Genomic DNA, 19,221 nt, shown 5'->3' with positions numbered 1-19,221 from the left:
AAGCAGCGATGGATTAACACGCAGCATATTTTATTTCCCTGGTGATTATAAGACACAGAATACAGCCAATTTTGCCCACGAGTGAATATTATGAGAAACATTTTCACTCATATGTGGATACGTCATGAAAATCGCAACATCAAGTAGCGATCGATTAACACGCAGCATTTTTTATTTCCTGGTGCTTATATGACACAGAATACAAGCCATATTGGCCACGAGTGAATATTATGAGAAACATTTTCACTCATATGTGGATACGTCACGAATACCGCAACATCAAGCAGCGATGGATTAACACGCAGCAAAATTTATTTCCCTGGTGTTATGAGACACAGAATACAGGCCATATTGCCCACGAGTGAATATTATGAGAAACATGTTCACTCATATGTGGATGCGTCATGATAATTGCAACATCAAGTAGCAATGGATTAACACGCAGCATATTTTGTTCCCCTGGTGATTATGACACAATACAGGCCATATTGCCCACGAGGGAATATCATGAGAAGCCTTTTCATTCATTTGTGGATACGTCATGAAAATCGCAACATCAAGTAGAGATGGATTCAGACGCAGCAGATTTTATTTCCCTGGTGATTATATGACACAGAATACCGGCCATATTGCCCACGAGGGAATATTATGAAAAACAATTTCACTCATATGTGGATACGTCATGAAAAACGCAACATCAAGTAGCAATGGATTAACACGCAGCATATTTTGTTTCCCTGGTGATTATATGACACAATACGGGCCATATTACCCACGAGGGAATATCATGAGAAGCCTTTTCATTCATTTGTGGATACGTCATGAAAATCGCAACATCAAGTAGCGATCGATTAACACGCAGCATTTTTTATTTCCTGGTGCTTATATGACACAATACAAGCCATATTGGCCACGAGTGAATATTATGAGAAACATTTTCACTCATATGTGGATACGTCACGAATACCGCAACATCAAGCAGCGATGGATTAACACGCAGCAAAATTTATTTCCCTGGTGTTATGAGACACAGAATACAGGCCATATTGCCCACGAGTGAATATTATGAGAAACATGTTCACTCATATGTGGATGCGTCATGATAATTGCAACATCAAGTAGCAATGGATTAACACGCAGCATATTTTGTTCCCCTGGTGATTATATGACACAATACAGGCCATATTGCCCACGAGGGAATATCATGAGAAGCCTTTTCATTCATTTGTGGATACGTCATGAAAATCGCAACATCAAGTAGAGATGGATTCAGACGCAGCAGATTTTATTTCCCTGGTGATTATATGACACAGAATACCGGCCATATTGCCCACGAGGGAATATTATGAAAAACAATTTCACTCATATGTGGATACGTCATGAAAAACGCAACATCAAGTAGCAATGGATTAACACGCAGCATATTTTGTTTCCCTGGTGATTATATGACACAATACGGGCCATATTACCCACGAGGGAATATCATGAGAAGCCTTTTCATTCATTTGTGGATACGTCATGAAAATCGCAACATCAAGTAGCGATCGATTAACACGCAGCATTTTTTATTTCCTGGTGCTTATATGACACAATACAAGCCATATTGGCCACGAGTGAATATTATGAGAAACATTTTCACTCATATGTGGATACGTCACGAATACCGCAACATCAAGTAGAGATGGATTAACACGCAGTAGATTTTAGATTCCTGGTGATTATATGACACAGAATACAGGCCATATTTCCCACGAAGGAATATTATGAGAAACATTTCAATCATTTGTGGATACGTCATGAAAAACGCAACTTCAAGCAGCGATGGATTAACACGCAGCATATTTTATTTCCCTGGTGATTATAAGACACAGAATACAGCCAATTTTGCCCACGAGTGAATATTATGAGAAACATTTTCACTCATATGTGGATACGTCATGAAAATCGCAACATCAAGTAGCGATCGATTAACACGCAGCATTTTTTATTTCCTGGTGCTTATATGACACAGAATACAAGCCATATTGGCCACGAGTGAATATTATGAGAAACATTTTCACTCATATGTGGATACGTCACGAATACCGCAACATCAAGCAGCGATGGATTAACACGCAGCAAAATTTATTTCCCTGGTGTTATGAGACACAGAATACAGGCCATATTGCCCACGAGTGAATATTATGAGAAACATGTTCACTCATATGTGGATGCGTCATGATAATTGCAACATCAAGTAGCAATGGATTAACACGCAGCATATTTTGTTCCCCTGGTGATTATATGACACAATACAGGCCATATTGCCCACGAGGGAATATCATGAGAAGCCTTTTCATTCATATGTGGATACGTCATGAAAATCGCAACATCAAGTAGAGATGGATTCAGACGCAGCAGATTTTATTTCCCTGGTGATTATATGACACAGAATACCGGCCATATTGCCCACGAGGGAATATTATGAAAAACAATTTCACTCATATGTGGATACGTCATGAAAAACGCAACATCAAGTAGCAATGGATTAACACGCAGCATATTTTGTTTCCCTGGTGATTATATGACACAATACGGGCCATATTACCCACGAGGGAATATCATGAGAAGCCTTTTCATTCATTTGTGGATACGTCATGAAAATCGCAACATCAAGTAGCGATCGATTAACACGCAGCATTTTTTATTTCCTGGTGCTTATATGACACAATACAAGCCATATTGGCCACGAGTGAATATTATGAGAAACATTTTCACTCATATGAGGATACGTCACGAATACCGCAACATCAAGCAGCGATGGATTAACACGCAGCAAAATTTATTTCCCTGGTGTTATGAGACACAGAATACAGGCCATATTGCCCACGAGTGAATATTATGAGAAACATGTTCACTCATATGTGGATGCGTCATGATAATTGCAACATCAAGTAGCAATGGATTAACACGCAGCATATTTTGTTCCCCTGGTGATTATATGACACAATACAGGCCATATTGCCCACGAGGGAATATCATGAGAAGCCTTTTCATTCATTTGTGGATACGTCATGAAAATCGCAACATCAAGTAGAGATGGATTCAGACGCAGCAGATTTTATTTCCCTGGTGATTATATGACACAGAATACCGGCCATATTGCCCACGAGGGAATATTATGAAAAACAATTTCACTCATATGTGGATACGTCATGAAAAACGCAACATCAAGTAGCAATGGATTAACACGCAGCATATTTTGTTTCCCTGGTGATTATATGACACAATACGGGCCATATTACCCACGAGGGAATATCATGAGAAACCTTTTCATTCATTTGTGGATACGTCATGAAAATCGCAACATCAAGTAGCGATGGATTAACACGCAGCAGACTTTATTTCCCTGGTGATTATATGACACAGAATACAGGCCATATTGCCCACGAGGGACTATTATGAGAAACATTTTCACTCATATGTGGATACGTCATGAAAAAGGCAACATCAAGTAGCAATGGATTAACACGCAGCATATTTTGTTTCCCTGGTGATTAAATGACACAATACAGGCCATAATGCCCACGAGGGAATATTATGCGAAACCTTTTCATTCATATGTGGATAGGTCATGAAAATTGCAACATCAAGTAGCGATGGATTAACACGCAGCATATTTTAGTTCACTGGTGATTATATGACACAGAATAGAATCAGGCCATATTGCCCACGAGGGAATATTATGAGAAACATTTTCACTCATATGTGGACACGTCATGAAAATCGCAACATCAAGTAGAGATGGATTAACACGCAGTAGATTTTAGATTCCTGGTGATTATATGACACAGAATACAGGCCATATTTCCCACGAAGGAATATTATGAGAAACATTTCAATCATTTGTGGATACGTCATGAAAAACGCAACATCAAGTAGCGATGGATTAACACGCAGCATATTTCATTTCCCTGGTGATTATATGACACAATACAGGCCATATTGCCCACGAGGGAATATTGTGAGAAACAATTTCACTCAAATGTGGATACGTCATGAAAAACGCAACATCAAGTAGCGATCGATTAACACGCAGCATTTTTTATTTCCTGGTGATTATATGACACAGAATACAAGCCATATTGCCCACGAGTGAATATTATGAGAAACATTTTCACTCATATGTGGATACGTCACAAATACCGCAACATCAAGCAGCGATGGATTAACACGCAGCAAAATTTATTTCCCTGGTGTTATGAGACACAGAATACAGGCCATATTGCCCACGAGTGAATATTATGAGAAACATGTTCACTCATATGTGGATGCGTCATGATAATTGCAACATCAAGTAGCAATGGATTAACACGCAGCATATTTTGTTTCCCTGGTGATTATATGACACAATACAGGCCATATTGCCCACGAGGGAATATCATGAGAAACCTTTTCATTCATTTGTGGATACGTCATGAAAATCGCAACATCAAGTAGAGATGGATTCAGACGCAGCAGATTTTATTTCCCTGGTGATTATATGACACAGAATACCGGCCATATTGCCCACGAGGGAATATTATGAAAAACATTTTCACTCATATGTGGATACGTCATGAAAAACGCAACATCAAGTAGCAATGGATTAACACGCAGCATATTTTGTTTCCCAGGTGATTATATGACACAATACGGGCCATATTACCCACGAGGGAATATCATGAGAAACCTTTTCATTCATTTGTGGATACGTCATGAAAATCGCAACATCAAGTAGCGATGGATTAACACGCAGCAGACTTTATTTCCCTGGTGATTATATGACACAGAATACAGGCCATATTGCCCACGAGGGACTTTAATGAGAAAAATTTTCACTCATATGTGGATACGTCATGAAAAAGGCAACATCAAGTAGCGATGGATTAACACGCAGCATATTTTAATTCCCTGGTGATTATATGACACAATACAGGCCATATTGCCCACGAGGGAATATCATGAGAAACCTTTTCATTCATTTGTGGATACGTCATGAAAATCGCAACATCAAGTAGAGATGGATTCAGACGCAGCAGATTTTATTTCCCTGGTGATTATATGACACAGAATACCGGCCATATTGCCCACGAGGGAATATTATGAAAAACATTTTCACTCATATGTGGATACGTCATGAAAAACGCAACATCAAGTAGCAATGGATTAACACGCAGCATATTTTGTTTCCCTGGTGATTATATGACACAATACGGGCCATATTACCCACGAGGGAATATCATGAGAAACCTTTTCATTCATTTGTGGATACGTCATGAAAATCGCAACATCAAGTAGCGATGGATTAACACGCAGCAGACTTTATTTCCCTGGTGATTATATGACACAATACAGGCCATATTGCCCACGAGGGAATATCATGAGAAACCTTTTCATTCATTTGTGGATACGTCATGAAAATCGCAACATCAAGTAGAGATGGATTCAGACGCAGCAGATTTTATTTCCCTGGTGATTATATGACACAGAATACCGGCCATATTGCCCACGAGGGAATATTATGAAAAACATTTTCACTCATATGTGGATACGTCATGAAAAACGCAACATCAAGTAGCAATGGATTAACACGCAGCATATTTTGTTTCCCTGGTGATTATTTGACACAATACGGGCCATATTACCCACGAGGGAATATCATGAGAAACCTTTTCATTCATTTGTGGATACGTCATGAAAATCGCAACATCAAGTAGCAATGGATTAACACGCAGCATATTTTAATTCCCTGGTGATTATATGACACAATACAGGCCATAATGCCCACGAGGGAATATTATGCGAAACCTTTTCATTCATATGTGGATAGGTCATGAAAATCGCAACATCAAGTAGCGATGGATTAACACGCAGCATATTTTAGTTCTCTGGTGATTATATGACACAGAATAGAATCAGGCCATATTGCCCACGAGGGAATATTATGAGAAACAATTTCACTCATATGTGGACACGTCATGAAAATCGCAACATCAAGTAGAGATGGATTAACACGCAGTAGATTTTAGATTCCTGGTGATTATATGACACAGAATACAGGCCATATTTCCCACGAAGGAATATTATGAGAAACATTTCAATCATTTGTGGATACGTCATGAAAAACGCAACATCAAGTAGCGATGGATTAACACGCAGCATATTTCATTTCCCTGGTGATTATATGACACAATACAGGCCATATTGCCCACGAGCGAATATTATGAGAAACAATTTCACTCAAATGTGGATACGTCATGAAAAACGCAACATCAAGTAGTAATGGATTAACACGCAGCATATTTTGTTTTCCTGTTGATTATATGACACAATACAGGCCATATTGCCCACGAGGGAACATTATAATTAACATTTTCACTGATATGTGGATACGTCATGAAAATCGCAACAACAAGTAGCGATGGATTAACACGCAGCATATTTTATTTCCCTAGTGTTTATATGACACAGAATACAGACCAAATTGCCCACGAGGGAATATTATGAGAAAATTTTTCACTCATTTGTGGATACGTCATGAAAATCGCAACATCAAGTAGCGTTGGATTAACACGCAGCATATTATACTTCCCTGGTGATTACATGACACAGAATACCGGCCATATTGCCCACGAGGGAATATTATGAGAAACATTTTCACTCATTTGTGGATACCTCATGAAAATCGCAACATCAAGTAGAGATTGATTAACACGCAGCAGACTTTATTTCCCTGGTGATTATATGACACAGAATACCGGCCATATTGCCCACGGGGGAATATTATGAGAAACAATTTCACTCAGTTGTGGATACTTCATGAACATTGCAACATCAAGTAGCGATGGATTAACACGCAGCAGACTTTATTTCCCTGGCGATTATATGACACAGAATACAGGCCATATTGCCCACGAGGGACTTTAATGAGAAAAATTTTCACTCATATGTGGATACGTCATGAAAAAGGCAACATCAAGTAGCAATGGATTAACACGCAGCATATTTTAATTCCCTGGTGATTATATGACACAATACGGGCCATATTACCCACGAGGGAATATCATGAGAAACCTTTTCATTCATTTGTGGATACGTCATGAAAATCGCAACATCAAGTAGCGATGGATTAACACGCAGCAGACTTTATTTCCCTGGTGATTATATGACACAGAATACAGGCCATATTGCCCACGAGGGACTTTAATGAGAAAAATTTTCACTCATATGTGGATACGTCATGAAAAAGGCAACATCAAGTAGCAATGGATTAACACGCAGCATATTTTAATTCCCTGGTGATTATATGACACAATACAGGCCATAATGCCCACGAGGGAATATTATGCGAAACCTTTTCATTCATATGTGGATAGGTCATGAAAATCGCAACATGAAGTAGCGATGGATTAACACGCAGCATATTTTAATTCCCTGGTGATTATATGACACAATACAGGCCATATTGCCCACGAGGGAATATCATGAGAAACCTTTTCATTCATTTGTGGATACGTCATGAAAATCGCAACATCAAGTAGAGATGGATTCAGACGCAGCAGATTTTATTTCCCTGGTGATTATATGACACAGAATACCGGCCATATTGCCCACGAGGGAATATTATGAAAAACATTTTCACTCATATGTGGATACGTCATGAAAAACGCAACATCAAGTAGCAATGGATTAACACGCAGCATATTTTGTTTCCCTGGTGATTATATGACACAATACGGGCCATATTACCCACGAGGGAATATCATGAGAAACCTTTTCATTCATTTGTGGATACGTCATGAAAATCGCAACATCAAGTAGCGATGGATTAACACGCAGCAGACTTTATTTCCCTGGTGATTATATGACACAGAATACAGGCCATATTGCCCACGAGGGACTTTTATGAGAAACATTTTCACTCATATGTGGATACGTCATGAAAAAGGCAACATCAAGTAGCAATGGATTAACACGCAGCATATTTTAATTCCCTGGTGATTATATGACACAATACAGGCCATAATGCCCACGAGGGAATATTATGCGAAACCTTTTCATTCATATGTGGATAGGTCATGAAAATCGCAACATCAAGTAGCGATGGATTCACACGCAGCATATTTTAGTTCTCTGGTGATTATATGACACAGAATAGAATCAGGCCATATTGCCCACGAGGGAATATTATGAGAAACAATTTCACTCATATGTGGACACGTCATGAAAATCGCAACATCAAGTAGAGATGGATTAACACGCAGTAGATTTTAGAATCCTGGTGATTATATGACACAGAATACAGGCCATATTTCCCACGAAGGAATATTATGAGAAACATTTCAATCATTTGTGGATACGTCATGCAAAACGCAACATCAAGTAGCGATGGATTAACACGCAGCATATTTCATTTCCCTGGTGATTATATGACACAATACAGGCCATATTGCCCACGAGCGAATATTATGAGAAACAATTTCACTCAAATGTGGATACGTCATGAAAAACGCAACATCAAGTAGTAATGGATTAACACGCAGCATATTTTGTTTTCCTGTTGATTATATGACACAATACAGGCCATATTGCCCACGAGGGAACATTATAAGTAACATTTTCACTGATATGTGGATACGTCATGAAAATCGCAACAACAAGTAGCGATGGATTAACACGCAGCATATTTTATTTCCCTAGTGTTTATATGACACAGAATACAGACCAAATTGCCCACGAGGGAATATTATGAGAAAATTTTTCACTCATTTGTGGATACGTCATGAAAATCGCAACATCAAGTAGCGTTGGATTAACACGCAGCATATTATACTTCCCTGGTGATTACATGACACAGAATACCGGCCATATTGCCCACGAGGGAATATTATGAGAAACATTTTCACTCATTTGTGGATACCTCATGAAAATCGCAACATCAAGTAGAGATGGATTAACACGCAGCAGACTTTATTTCCCTGGTGATTATATGACACAGAATACCGGCCATATTGCCCACGGGGGAATATTATGAGAAACAATTTCACTCAGTTGTGGATACTTCATGAACATTGCAACATCAAGTAGCGATGGATTAACACGCAGCATATTATATTTCCCTGGCGATAAGATGACACAGACTACAGGCCATATTTCCCACGAGCGAATATTATGAGAAACATTTACACTCATTTGTGGATACGTCATGAAAAACGCAACATCAAGTAGTGATGGATTAACACGCAGCATAGTTCATTTCCCTGGAGATTATATAACACAATACAGGCCATATTGCCCACGAGGGAACATTATAAGTAACATTTTCACTCATATGTGGATACGTCATGAAAATCGCAACAGCAAGTAGCGATGGATTAACACGCAGCATATTTTATTTCCCTAGTGTTTATATGACACAGAATACAGACCAAATTGCCCACGAGGGAATATTATGAGAAAATTTTTCTTTCATTTCTGGATACGTCATGAAAATCGCTACATCAAGTAGCGTTGGATTAACACGCAGCATATTATACTTCCCTGGTGATTACACAGAATACCGGCCATATTGCCCACGAGGGAATATTATGAGAAACATTTTCACTCATTTGTGGATACCTCATGAAAATCGCAACATCAAGTAGAGATGGATTAACACGCAGCAGATTTTATTTCCCTGGTGATTATATGACACAGAATACCGGCCATATTGCCCACGGGGGAATATTATGAGAAACAATTTCACTCAAATGTGGATACTTCATGAACATTGCAACATCAAGTTGCGATGGATTAACACGCAGCATATTATATTTCCCTGGCGATAAGATGACACAGACTACAGGCCATAATTCCCACGAGCGAATATTATGAGAAACATTTACACTCAGTTGTGGATACGTCATGAAAAACGCAACATCAAGTAGTGATGGATTAACACGCAGCATAGTTCATTTCCCTGGAGATAATATAACACAATACAGGCCATATTGCCCACGAGGGAATATTATGAGAAACACTTTCACTCATATGTCGATACGTCATGAAAAACGCACAACATCAAGTAGCGATGGATTAACACGCAGCATATTTTATTTCCCTGGTGATTTTTTGACAATACAGACCATATTGCCCACGAGGGAAAAATATAAGAAACATTTTCAATTATATTTTGATACGTCATGAAAATCGCAACATCAAGTAGCGATGGATTAACGCGCAGCATATTATATTTCCCTGGCGATAAGATGACACAGACTACAGGCCATATTTCCCACGAGCGAATATTATGAGAAACATTTACACTCATTTGTGGATACGTCATGAAAAACGCAACCGCAACATCAAGTAGTGATGGATTAACACGCAGCATAGTTCAGTTCCCTGGAGATTATATAACACAATACAGGCCATATTGCCCACGAGGGAATATTATGAGAAACACTTTCACTCATATGTCGATACGTCATGAAAAACGCGCAACATCAAGTAGCGATGGATTAACACTCAGCATATTTGATTTCCCTGGTAATTTTTTGACAATACAGACCATATTGCCCACGAGGGAAAATATAAGAAACATTTTCAATTATATTTGGATACGTCATGAAAATCGCAACATCAAGTAGCGATGGATTAACGCGCAGCATATTTTATTTCCCTGGTGATTATATGACACAGAATACAGGCCATATTGCCCACGAGGGAAAATTATGAGAAACATTTTCACTCATTTGTGGATACCTCATGAAAATCGCAACATCAAGTAGAGATGGATTCAGACGCAGCAGATTTTATTTCCCTGGTGATAATATGACACAGAATACCGGCCATATTGCCCACGAGGAAATAATATGAGAAACATTTTCACTCATTTGTGGATACGTCATGAAAATCGCAACATCAAGTAGCGTTGGATTAACACGCAGCATATTATACTTCCCTGGTGCTTACACAGAATACCGGCCATATTGCCCACGAGGGAATATTATGAGAAACATTTTCACTCATTTGTGGATACCTCATGAAAATCGCAACATCAAGTAGAGATGGATTAACACGCAGCAGATTTTATTTCCCTGGTGATTATATGACACAGAATACCGGCCATATTGCCCACGGGGGAATATTATGAGAAACAATTTCACTCAGTTGTGGATACTTCATGAACATTGCAACATCAAGTAGCGATGGATTAACACGCAGCATATTATATTACCCTGGCGATAAGATGACACAGACTACAGGCCATATTTCCCACGAGCGAATATTATGAGAAACATTTACACTCATTTGTGGATACGTCATGAAAAACGCAACATCAAGTAGTGATGGATTAACACGCAGCATAGTTCATTTCCCTGGAGATTATATAACACAGTACAGGCCATATTGCCCACGAGGGAATATTATGAGAAACACTTTCACTCATATGTCGACACGTCATGAAAAACGCGCAACATCAAGTAGCGATGGATTAACACGCAGCATATTTTATTTCCCTGGTGATTTTTTGACAATACAGACCATATTGCCCACGAGGGAAAAATATAAGAAACATTTCCAATTATATTTGGATACGTCATGAAAATCGCAACATCAAGTAGCGATGGATTAACGCGCGGCATATTTTATTTCCCTGGTGATTATATGACACAGAATACAGGCCATATTGCCCACGAGGGAAAATTATGAGAAACATTTTCACTCATTTGTGGATACTTCATGAAAATTGCAACATCAAGTAGCGATGGATTAACACGCAAAATATTATATTTCCCTGGTGATTTTATGACACAGAAAACAGGCCATGTTTCCCACGAGGGAATATTATGAGAAACATTTTCACTCATTTGTGGATACCTCATGAAAATCGCAACATCAAGTAGAGATGGATTCAGACGCAGCAGATTTTATTTCCCTGGTGATTATATGACACAGAATACCGGCCATATTGCCCACGAGGAAATAATATGCGAAACATTTTCACTCATTTGTGGATACTTCATGAAAATTGCAACATCAAGTAGCGATGGATTAACACGCAAAATTTTATATTTCCCTGGTGATTTTATGACACAGAAAACAGGCCATGTTTCCCACGAGGGAATATTATGAGAAACATTTTCACTCATTTGTGGATACTTCATGAAAATTGCAACATCAAGTAGCGATGGATTAGCACGCAGCATATTTCATTTCCCTGGTGATTTTTTGACAATACAGACCATATTGCCCACGAGGGAAAAATATAAGAAACATTTCCAATTATATTTGGATACGTCATGAAAATCGCAACATCAAGTAGCGATGGATTAACGCGCGGCATATTTTATTTCCCTGGTGATTATATGACACAGAATACAGGCCATATTGCCCACGAGGGAAAATTATGAGAAACATTTTCACTCATTTGTGGATACTTCATGAAAATTGCAACATCAAGTAGCGATGGATTAACACGCAAAATATTATATTTCCCTGGTGATTTTATGACACAGAAAACAGGCCATGTTTCCCACGAGGGAATATTATGAGAAACATTTTCACTCATTTGTGGATACCTCATGAAAATCGCAACATCAAGTAGAGATGGATTCAGACGCAGCAGATTTTATTTCCCTGGTGATTATATGACACAGAATACCGGCCATATTGCCCACGAGGAAATAATATGCGAAACATTTTCACTCATTTGTGGATACGTCATGAAAAACGCAACCGCAACATCAAGTAGTGATGGATTAACACGCAGCATAGTTCATTTCCCTGGAGATTATATAACACAATACAGGCCATATTGCCCACGAGGGAATATTATGAGAAACACTTTCACTCATATGTCGATACGTCATGAAAAACGCGCAACATCAAGTAGCGATGGATTAACACGCAGCATATTTTATTTCCCTGGTAATTTTTTGACAATACAGACCATATTGCCCACGAGGGAAAAACATAAGAAACATTTTCAATTATATTTGGATACGTCATGAAAATCGCAACATCAAGTAGCGATGGATTAACGCGCAGCATATTTTATTTCCCTGGTGATTATATGACACAGAATACAGGCCATATTGCCCACGAGGGAAAATTATGAGAAACATTTTCACTCATTTGTGGATACCTCATGAAAATCGCAACATCAAGTAGAGATGGATTCAGACGCAGCAGATTTTATTTCCCTGGTGATAATATGACACAGAATACCGGCCATATTGCCCACGAGGAAATAATATGAGAAACATTTTCACTCATTTGTGGATACGTCATGAAAATCGCAACATCAAGTAGCGTTGGATTAACACGCAGCATATTATACTTCCCTGGTGCTTACACAGAATACCGGCCATATTGCCCACGAGGGGATATTATGAGAAACATTTTCACTCATTTGTGGATACCTCATGAAAATCGCAACATCAAGTAGAGATGGATTAACACGCAGCAGATTTTATTTCCCTGGTGATTATATGACACAGAATACCGGCCATATTGCCCACGGGGGAATATTATGAGAAACAATTTCACTCAGTTGTGGATACTTCATGAACATTGCAACATCAAGTAGCGATGGATTAACACGCAGCATATTATATTACCCAGGCGATAAGATGACACAAACTACAGGCCATATTTCCCACGAGCGAATATTATGAGAAACATTTACACTCATTTGTGGATACGTCATGAAAAACGCAACATCAAGTAGTGATGGATTAACACGCAGCATAGTTCATTTCCCTGGAGATTATATAACACAATACAGGCCATATTGCCCACGAGGGAATATTATGAGAAACACTTTCACTCATATGTCGATACGTCATGAAAAACGCGCAACATCAAGTAGCGATGGATTAACACGCAGCATATTTTATTTCCCTGGTGATTTTTTGACAATACAGACCATATTGCCCACGAGGGAAAAATATAAGAAACATTTCCAATTATAGTTGGATACGTCATGAAAATCGCAACATCAAGTAGCAATGGATTAACGCGCGGCATATTTTATTTCCCTGGTGATTATATGACACAGAATACAGGCCATATTGCCCACGAGGGAAAATTATGAGAAACATTTTCACTCATTTGTGGATACTTCATGAAAATTGCAACATCAAGTAGCGATGGATTAACACGCAAAATATTATATTTCCCTGGTGATTTTATGACACAGAAAACAGGCCATGTTTCCCACGAGGGAATATTATGAGAAACATTTTCACTCATTTGTGGATACCTCATGAAAATCGCAACATCAAGTAGAGATGGATTCAGACGCAGCAGGTTTTATTTCCCTGCTGATTATATGACACAGAATACCGGCCATTTTGCCCACGAGGAAATAATATGCGAAACATTTTCACTCATTTGTGGATACTTCATGAAAATTGCAACATCAAGTAGCGATGGATTAACACGCAAAATATTATATTTCCCTGGTGATTTTATGACACAGAAATCAGGCCAAGTTTCCCACGAGGGAATATTATGAGAAACATTTTCACTCATTTGTGGATACTTCATGAAAATTGCAACATCAAGTAGCGATGGATTAGCACGCAGCATATTTCATTTCCCTGGTGATTATTTGACCCAATACAGGCCATATTGCCCACGAGGGAATATTATGAGAAACATTTTCACTCATATGTGGATACGTCACAAAAAACGCGCAACATCAAATAGCGATGGATTTACACGCAACATATTTTTTCCCTGGTGATTATATGACACATTACAGACCATATTGCCCACGAGGGAAAAAAATGGGAAACATTTTCACTCATATGTGGATACGTCATGAAAATCGCAACATCAAGTAGCGATGGATTAACGCGCAGCATATTTCATTTCCCTGGTGATTATATGACACAGAATACAGGCCATATTGCCCACGAGGGAAAATTATGAGAAAATTTTTCACTCCTTTGTGGATACGTCATGAAAATCGCAACATCAAGTAGAGATGGATTAACGCGCATCAGATTTTATTTCCCTGGTGATTGTAACACAGATTACTGGCCATATTGCCCACGAGGGAATATTATGAGAAACATTTTCACTCATATGTTAAAAAATATGCAAAAATAATACGTTGAAAAAGCTTAAACATGGCGAGATGGTGAAGCCCGAATTTAAACATATAATAGATAGATAATAGATTCCACTTTCGAAACTAGAAATCTTTCACGTTTTTTCGCGCCACTTCCACGTTCGTTTTTGGAGAGTGCCATATACGTGACTTTCAGCAGAAGAATTTCAATTAAACTCAAAAAGTGCATATAAAACTAAGTGCATTCATAAAAGCATTAATATGTAAGAATGCACAACTGTGGTTATAAGAACATTTTAAGATTTTTTTTCTGAAAAAAAAAAACAAATCATCAAGATCAATATTAGAGTCTTCACTACATTAATTACTCTTAAAAAGAACACTGAAGACACACGAGTTGAATACAGGCGAAAGAGAGAAAGCGATAGTGCGTGTGATGTAATGAAACACTCACGAGCTTTTTGCCAGTTTAATTGATGTGTGCAGACCAATCAAATTATGGCGCCCAATTCTTCAAGACTTTCAACACGTTCAATATTGCAATTTTTACCGTAATTTTAAGCAATATTTGCGTTTATTTCGCTCTTGCCGAGGCTACAATAATTTTTCGTGAAAGTTTAAATCATTAATCAATGGTATCAAAAAAATGTTTCGGTTTAATTTTTTCTATAATAACATCAATTCAACTCATAAAAAATCAACGAAACAAATTCTGCTCAGATTTCAGCTGTTTGGATTGTTTTGATTCAAAGTCTTCGTTCTTTCTTTTACTTTTCGAGGCTGAACTAGTGGATGAATTTGTTTTCGATTCCGACTGATTAGCAGAGCGTTGTTTGTTGCGATACTCGGGGAACGTGGACATCATGGAGGGGTCCGAGGGAAGAGGGTGTTCTCTGAAATAGGAACTCATCAGGGCATCTTCAGCACTTGATCTTCTGTCTGGATTGTACATGAGTAAAGAATTCATCAGGAACAGACCACTCTCCGAAACCCAGGAGAACTAAAAAACATCCCAACGCTACTTCAGTTCCCAGTACTGCTTCAAAAAAAATTAAAAATTATGGATTTCACCTTCTGTTTCAGGTTGTTATAAGGCTGTCTTTTCAACGTCACTTTTTTGATCACCGGTAACTCGTCGAAACTTGGCCAGATCTTAGAAGATGGTGTTCCTTAAACAACAGCAAGTGTTTTTAACATGCAAATGAATCTGAAGTAAGCCTATATTCAAAAACAGCTATAGACTATATATAGAACAACAGACCTCAAAAAATTCAGTTTTCATCCTACTACTTTTGTGCTAAATGATGCTGAATAAGCCGAAAAGCAGGTTCGAAAGACATACGCCATCTAACACACGTTTCATCTTCTTCCCATAAGTACATCCTTAAATCATACCTAACAAGTTAACAATAAGATCAATCTGTTGCAACTCCGTCTTTCCCGGCAGCAGAGGTTTATGCGACAACAACTCCCCCAAAATACACCCAGCACTCCACATGTCAATTGCAGTTGTATGCTGGCTAGATCCAAAAAGCAACTCTGGACTTCTGTACCAAAGTGTCACCACTTTCGGGGTGAGTTTTGGAAGTGGGACTGAAAATGAGCGAGCCAGACCGAAGTCTGCAATCTTCAGCACTCCGCGGTCAGTCAATAGGAGATTGGACACTTTCAGGTCGCGATGAACTATGAATGAAGTGTGAAGATGTGCCAGTCCTTTAAACACCTAAGAAATATCGTTCCTTGACGAGCAATACTGAATAACCACAACTACAAGATTACAAACATCGGCTTATGTATATGATTTAGAAAGAACAAATTTTAGAACTATCACAAAAACCTTCAATAAGCTGTTTAAAACATAGCCAACAGACAGTTGGAAAAGAGTCATGAACACAAAGGAACAAGAAAAAATACTGACTTCTTTTTTGAAATAACTTCAACTTTCGAATGTCAAAGATAAAATTAGATCGCCTAAAAGCTCTTTGAATTTCAAGAAAAAATTATGATTGACACTTTTTCATGAAAAAAAAACTATTTGAGCAAACTGGATCAATAGGCAAAACTTTTATTCCGCTGGGAAACTTGATAAATAAATTCCACTTTCGAAACTAGAGGTTGATCACATTTTTCGTGCCTTTTCTCCTTTTGTTGTTCGATTGTGGAGTTTGCCTTCCATTTAACAAAAGAAATGAAGTGAACTTAAAACACATAGCCGACTGACAGTTGGAAAAGAGTAATGAACGCACGGAAAATGAAAAAAAAAACTAACTTGATTTTTTCAAAACCTTCAGATTTTGAATTTCTATGAAAAAATAGATGCCATAAAGCTGTCTAAATTTGTAGAAGAATTTATGGTGTACTCTTTTTTTGTTAATATCAACTCAATTTGAGAAAACTGGATCAAAGGTAAAACTTTTATTTCGCTGGGAAATCTGATAATTAATTTCTATTTTCGAAATTAGAAGTCGATCACGTTTTTCGCGACGTTTACTCTTTTGCTGTTCAATTGTGGAATTTGCCTTCCTTTTATCAATGAAATGCACTGAATTTAAAAAGTAATCACAAGTCAAACCGCGAAAAATCAAAATCGAGCGTGAACAAGTTTTACGACTTATTCCTGAAAAAATATATTTAAAAAAATAATCGCCAAGACCTATAGAACGTTCATTACTCTTAAAAAAACACATCAAATTTTAGTATTTCCCAAACTATGACTCGTTATTAACTCATACGCTGTGTTAGCAGAAAATAATAGTTTCAAGATGTTTTTAGTTCAATGATTTCTAATTTGTTTTGCGCCATTCCAGATCAATGTCAAACACGGACTCAAAATTTTACTATCAATTTCGTAATAGGACAATAACAATGCTATGGATTTCGTCGTGTTCTATTAGAGCTTTTAAACCACAATAAAGGTGATGCATGAAATCTTTATTTTGACATACCTGTAACATCAGACACTTGACGTGTGGTTCTGAGAATGGACTAGGCATATTGTCCAAGAGACTGGCCAAATCCTGAGCACAGTACTCCATGACCAGAAACAGACTGGTCAACTTCCTCCCCACAACCACCTCGTGTAGCTTAACAATATTCGGGTGGTGTGCAATTGCCATGAGAAGAGAGATTTCTCTCAGTCCACTTATTGGCATTCCTCCTGATAATCAACATCGACATTCATGATACAAATTAATGCTTCTTTCAAAAACACCATCCGATTCCTGTGGAACTTTTGGTGTTCAAGTGAATTGCCGCTCGGAGTGCTTTGTGAGGATGGGGACAATATTGACGTAAATACGTGGTCAGAAAATAAATTTCACAACGAAAACGAAAAAAACTGTAAAACATCGAAACCACTAAATTTCTCCTCAGTTCTACTCCAGCAAGACGTTAGAGACAAAATAAACGTTCACTAGCTAGCTCAGAACTATTTCGATTGCCGATCCATAAATAAAAAGAGTTAATCAGTTTCTAACCTAGGCACAATGAGCCAATGTCAAAAACTCCATCAGAACTACTATCTAGCTTTTAGTTTAACCTAGGCATAATTATCTCAAGGGTTGAATAATCCAATCACGCTTACCTGTTTGCTTCTCCAACTCCATCCTCACTTTCTTCAGAGCCACAATCTCTCCACGCCTACTGTCTCTGGCCCTGTACACTATCCCATAGGTCCCCTCCCCCACCCTATTCAACTTCTCAAACTCGTTCACGTCACGACAAGCCCCATAGCGAGAAGATGCTGGTAACTTACGCACTTGCAAGTCCGATATACCTGTACGGAGAATTGTCAGTGGTTTAAAAAACAGTTCAAATCCAAGTGTTATTTGTGAACCGTTATTTCATCGTTAGAAGAAACTCAGCCTTGCTAGGCGAAAAAAATGTAACGAATCAGATAAAAAATTATATATCCAGTTGCTGAGCAAGCTGCACGGAATGTCCCAAACACAATGATCAAGGCGAATTTTTTGAAATATCTTTTTTTCAATATGGTTTAAAAAATTACAAGAATGAAAATTTATAAAAGCTGCGACACCCTTAAAATCTTAGAACTACATCGAGATTTCAAGCTCTCATTTCAAGAAAAACAAAAAAATCAATCCAACTTTTCTTGACAATAATCGGTTGGGTTGAAC

General features: G+C 38.1%; 1 protein-coding gene across 3 annotated transcripts in view; it reads right to left on the bottom strand.

Moving 5' to 3' along the window:
- The window catches only part of LOC134839599 (cyclin-dependent kinase 10-like), a 501,898-nt gene that overhangs the window by 26,743 nt on the left and 455,934 nt on the right, over positions 1 to 19,221 (bottom strand). The window contains exons 2-6 of one of the 3 annotated variants that reach the window (XM_063855204.1): positions 18,669 to 18,860; positions 18,031 to 18,242; positions 16,481 to 16,808; positions 16,157 to 16,254; positions 15,857 to 16,085 (exon numbers count right to left, since the gene is read on the bottom strand). The exons of 1 other annotated variant lie outside the window; for it this stretch is intronic. In XM_063855204.1, the coding sequence (XP_063711274.1) occupies positions 15,857 to 16,085; positions 16,157 to 16,254; positions 16,481 to 16,808; positions 18,031 to 18,242; positions 18,669 to 18,860 (1,059 nt within the window). Of the gene's footprint in view, positions 1 to 15,856; positions 16,086 to 16,156; positions 16,255 to 16,480; positions 16,809 to 18,030; positions 18,243 to 18,668; positions 18,861 to 19,221 lie in introns of those variants that run through there. One more of the 3 variants, XM_063855206.1, reaches the window with a different exon arrangement.

Source organism: Symsagittifera roscoffensis, chromosome 2 (assembly GCF_963678635.1).
Source record: "Symsagittifera roscoffensis chromosome 2, txSymRosc1.1, whole genome shotgun sequence".
Lineage (NCBI taxonomy): Eukaryota > Metazoa > Xenacoelomorpha > Acoela > Convolutidae > Symsagittifera > Symsagittifera roscoffensis.
Note: the sequence above shows the minus strand (reverse complement) of the source record. Positions and strands in the feature narration are given on the sequence as shown.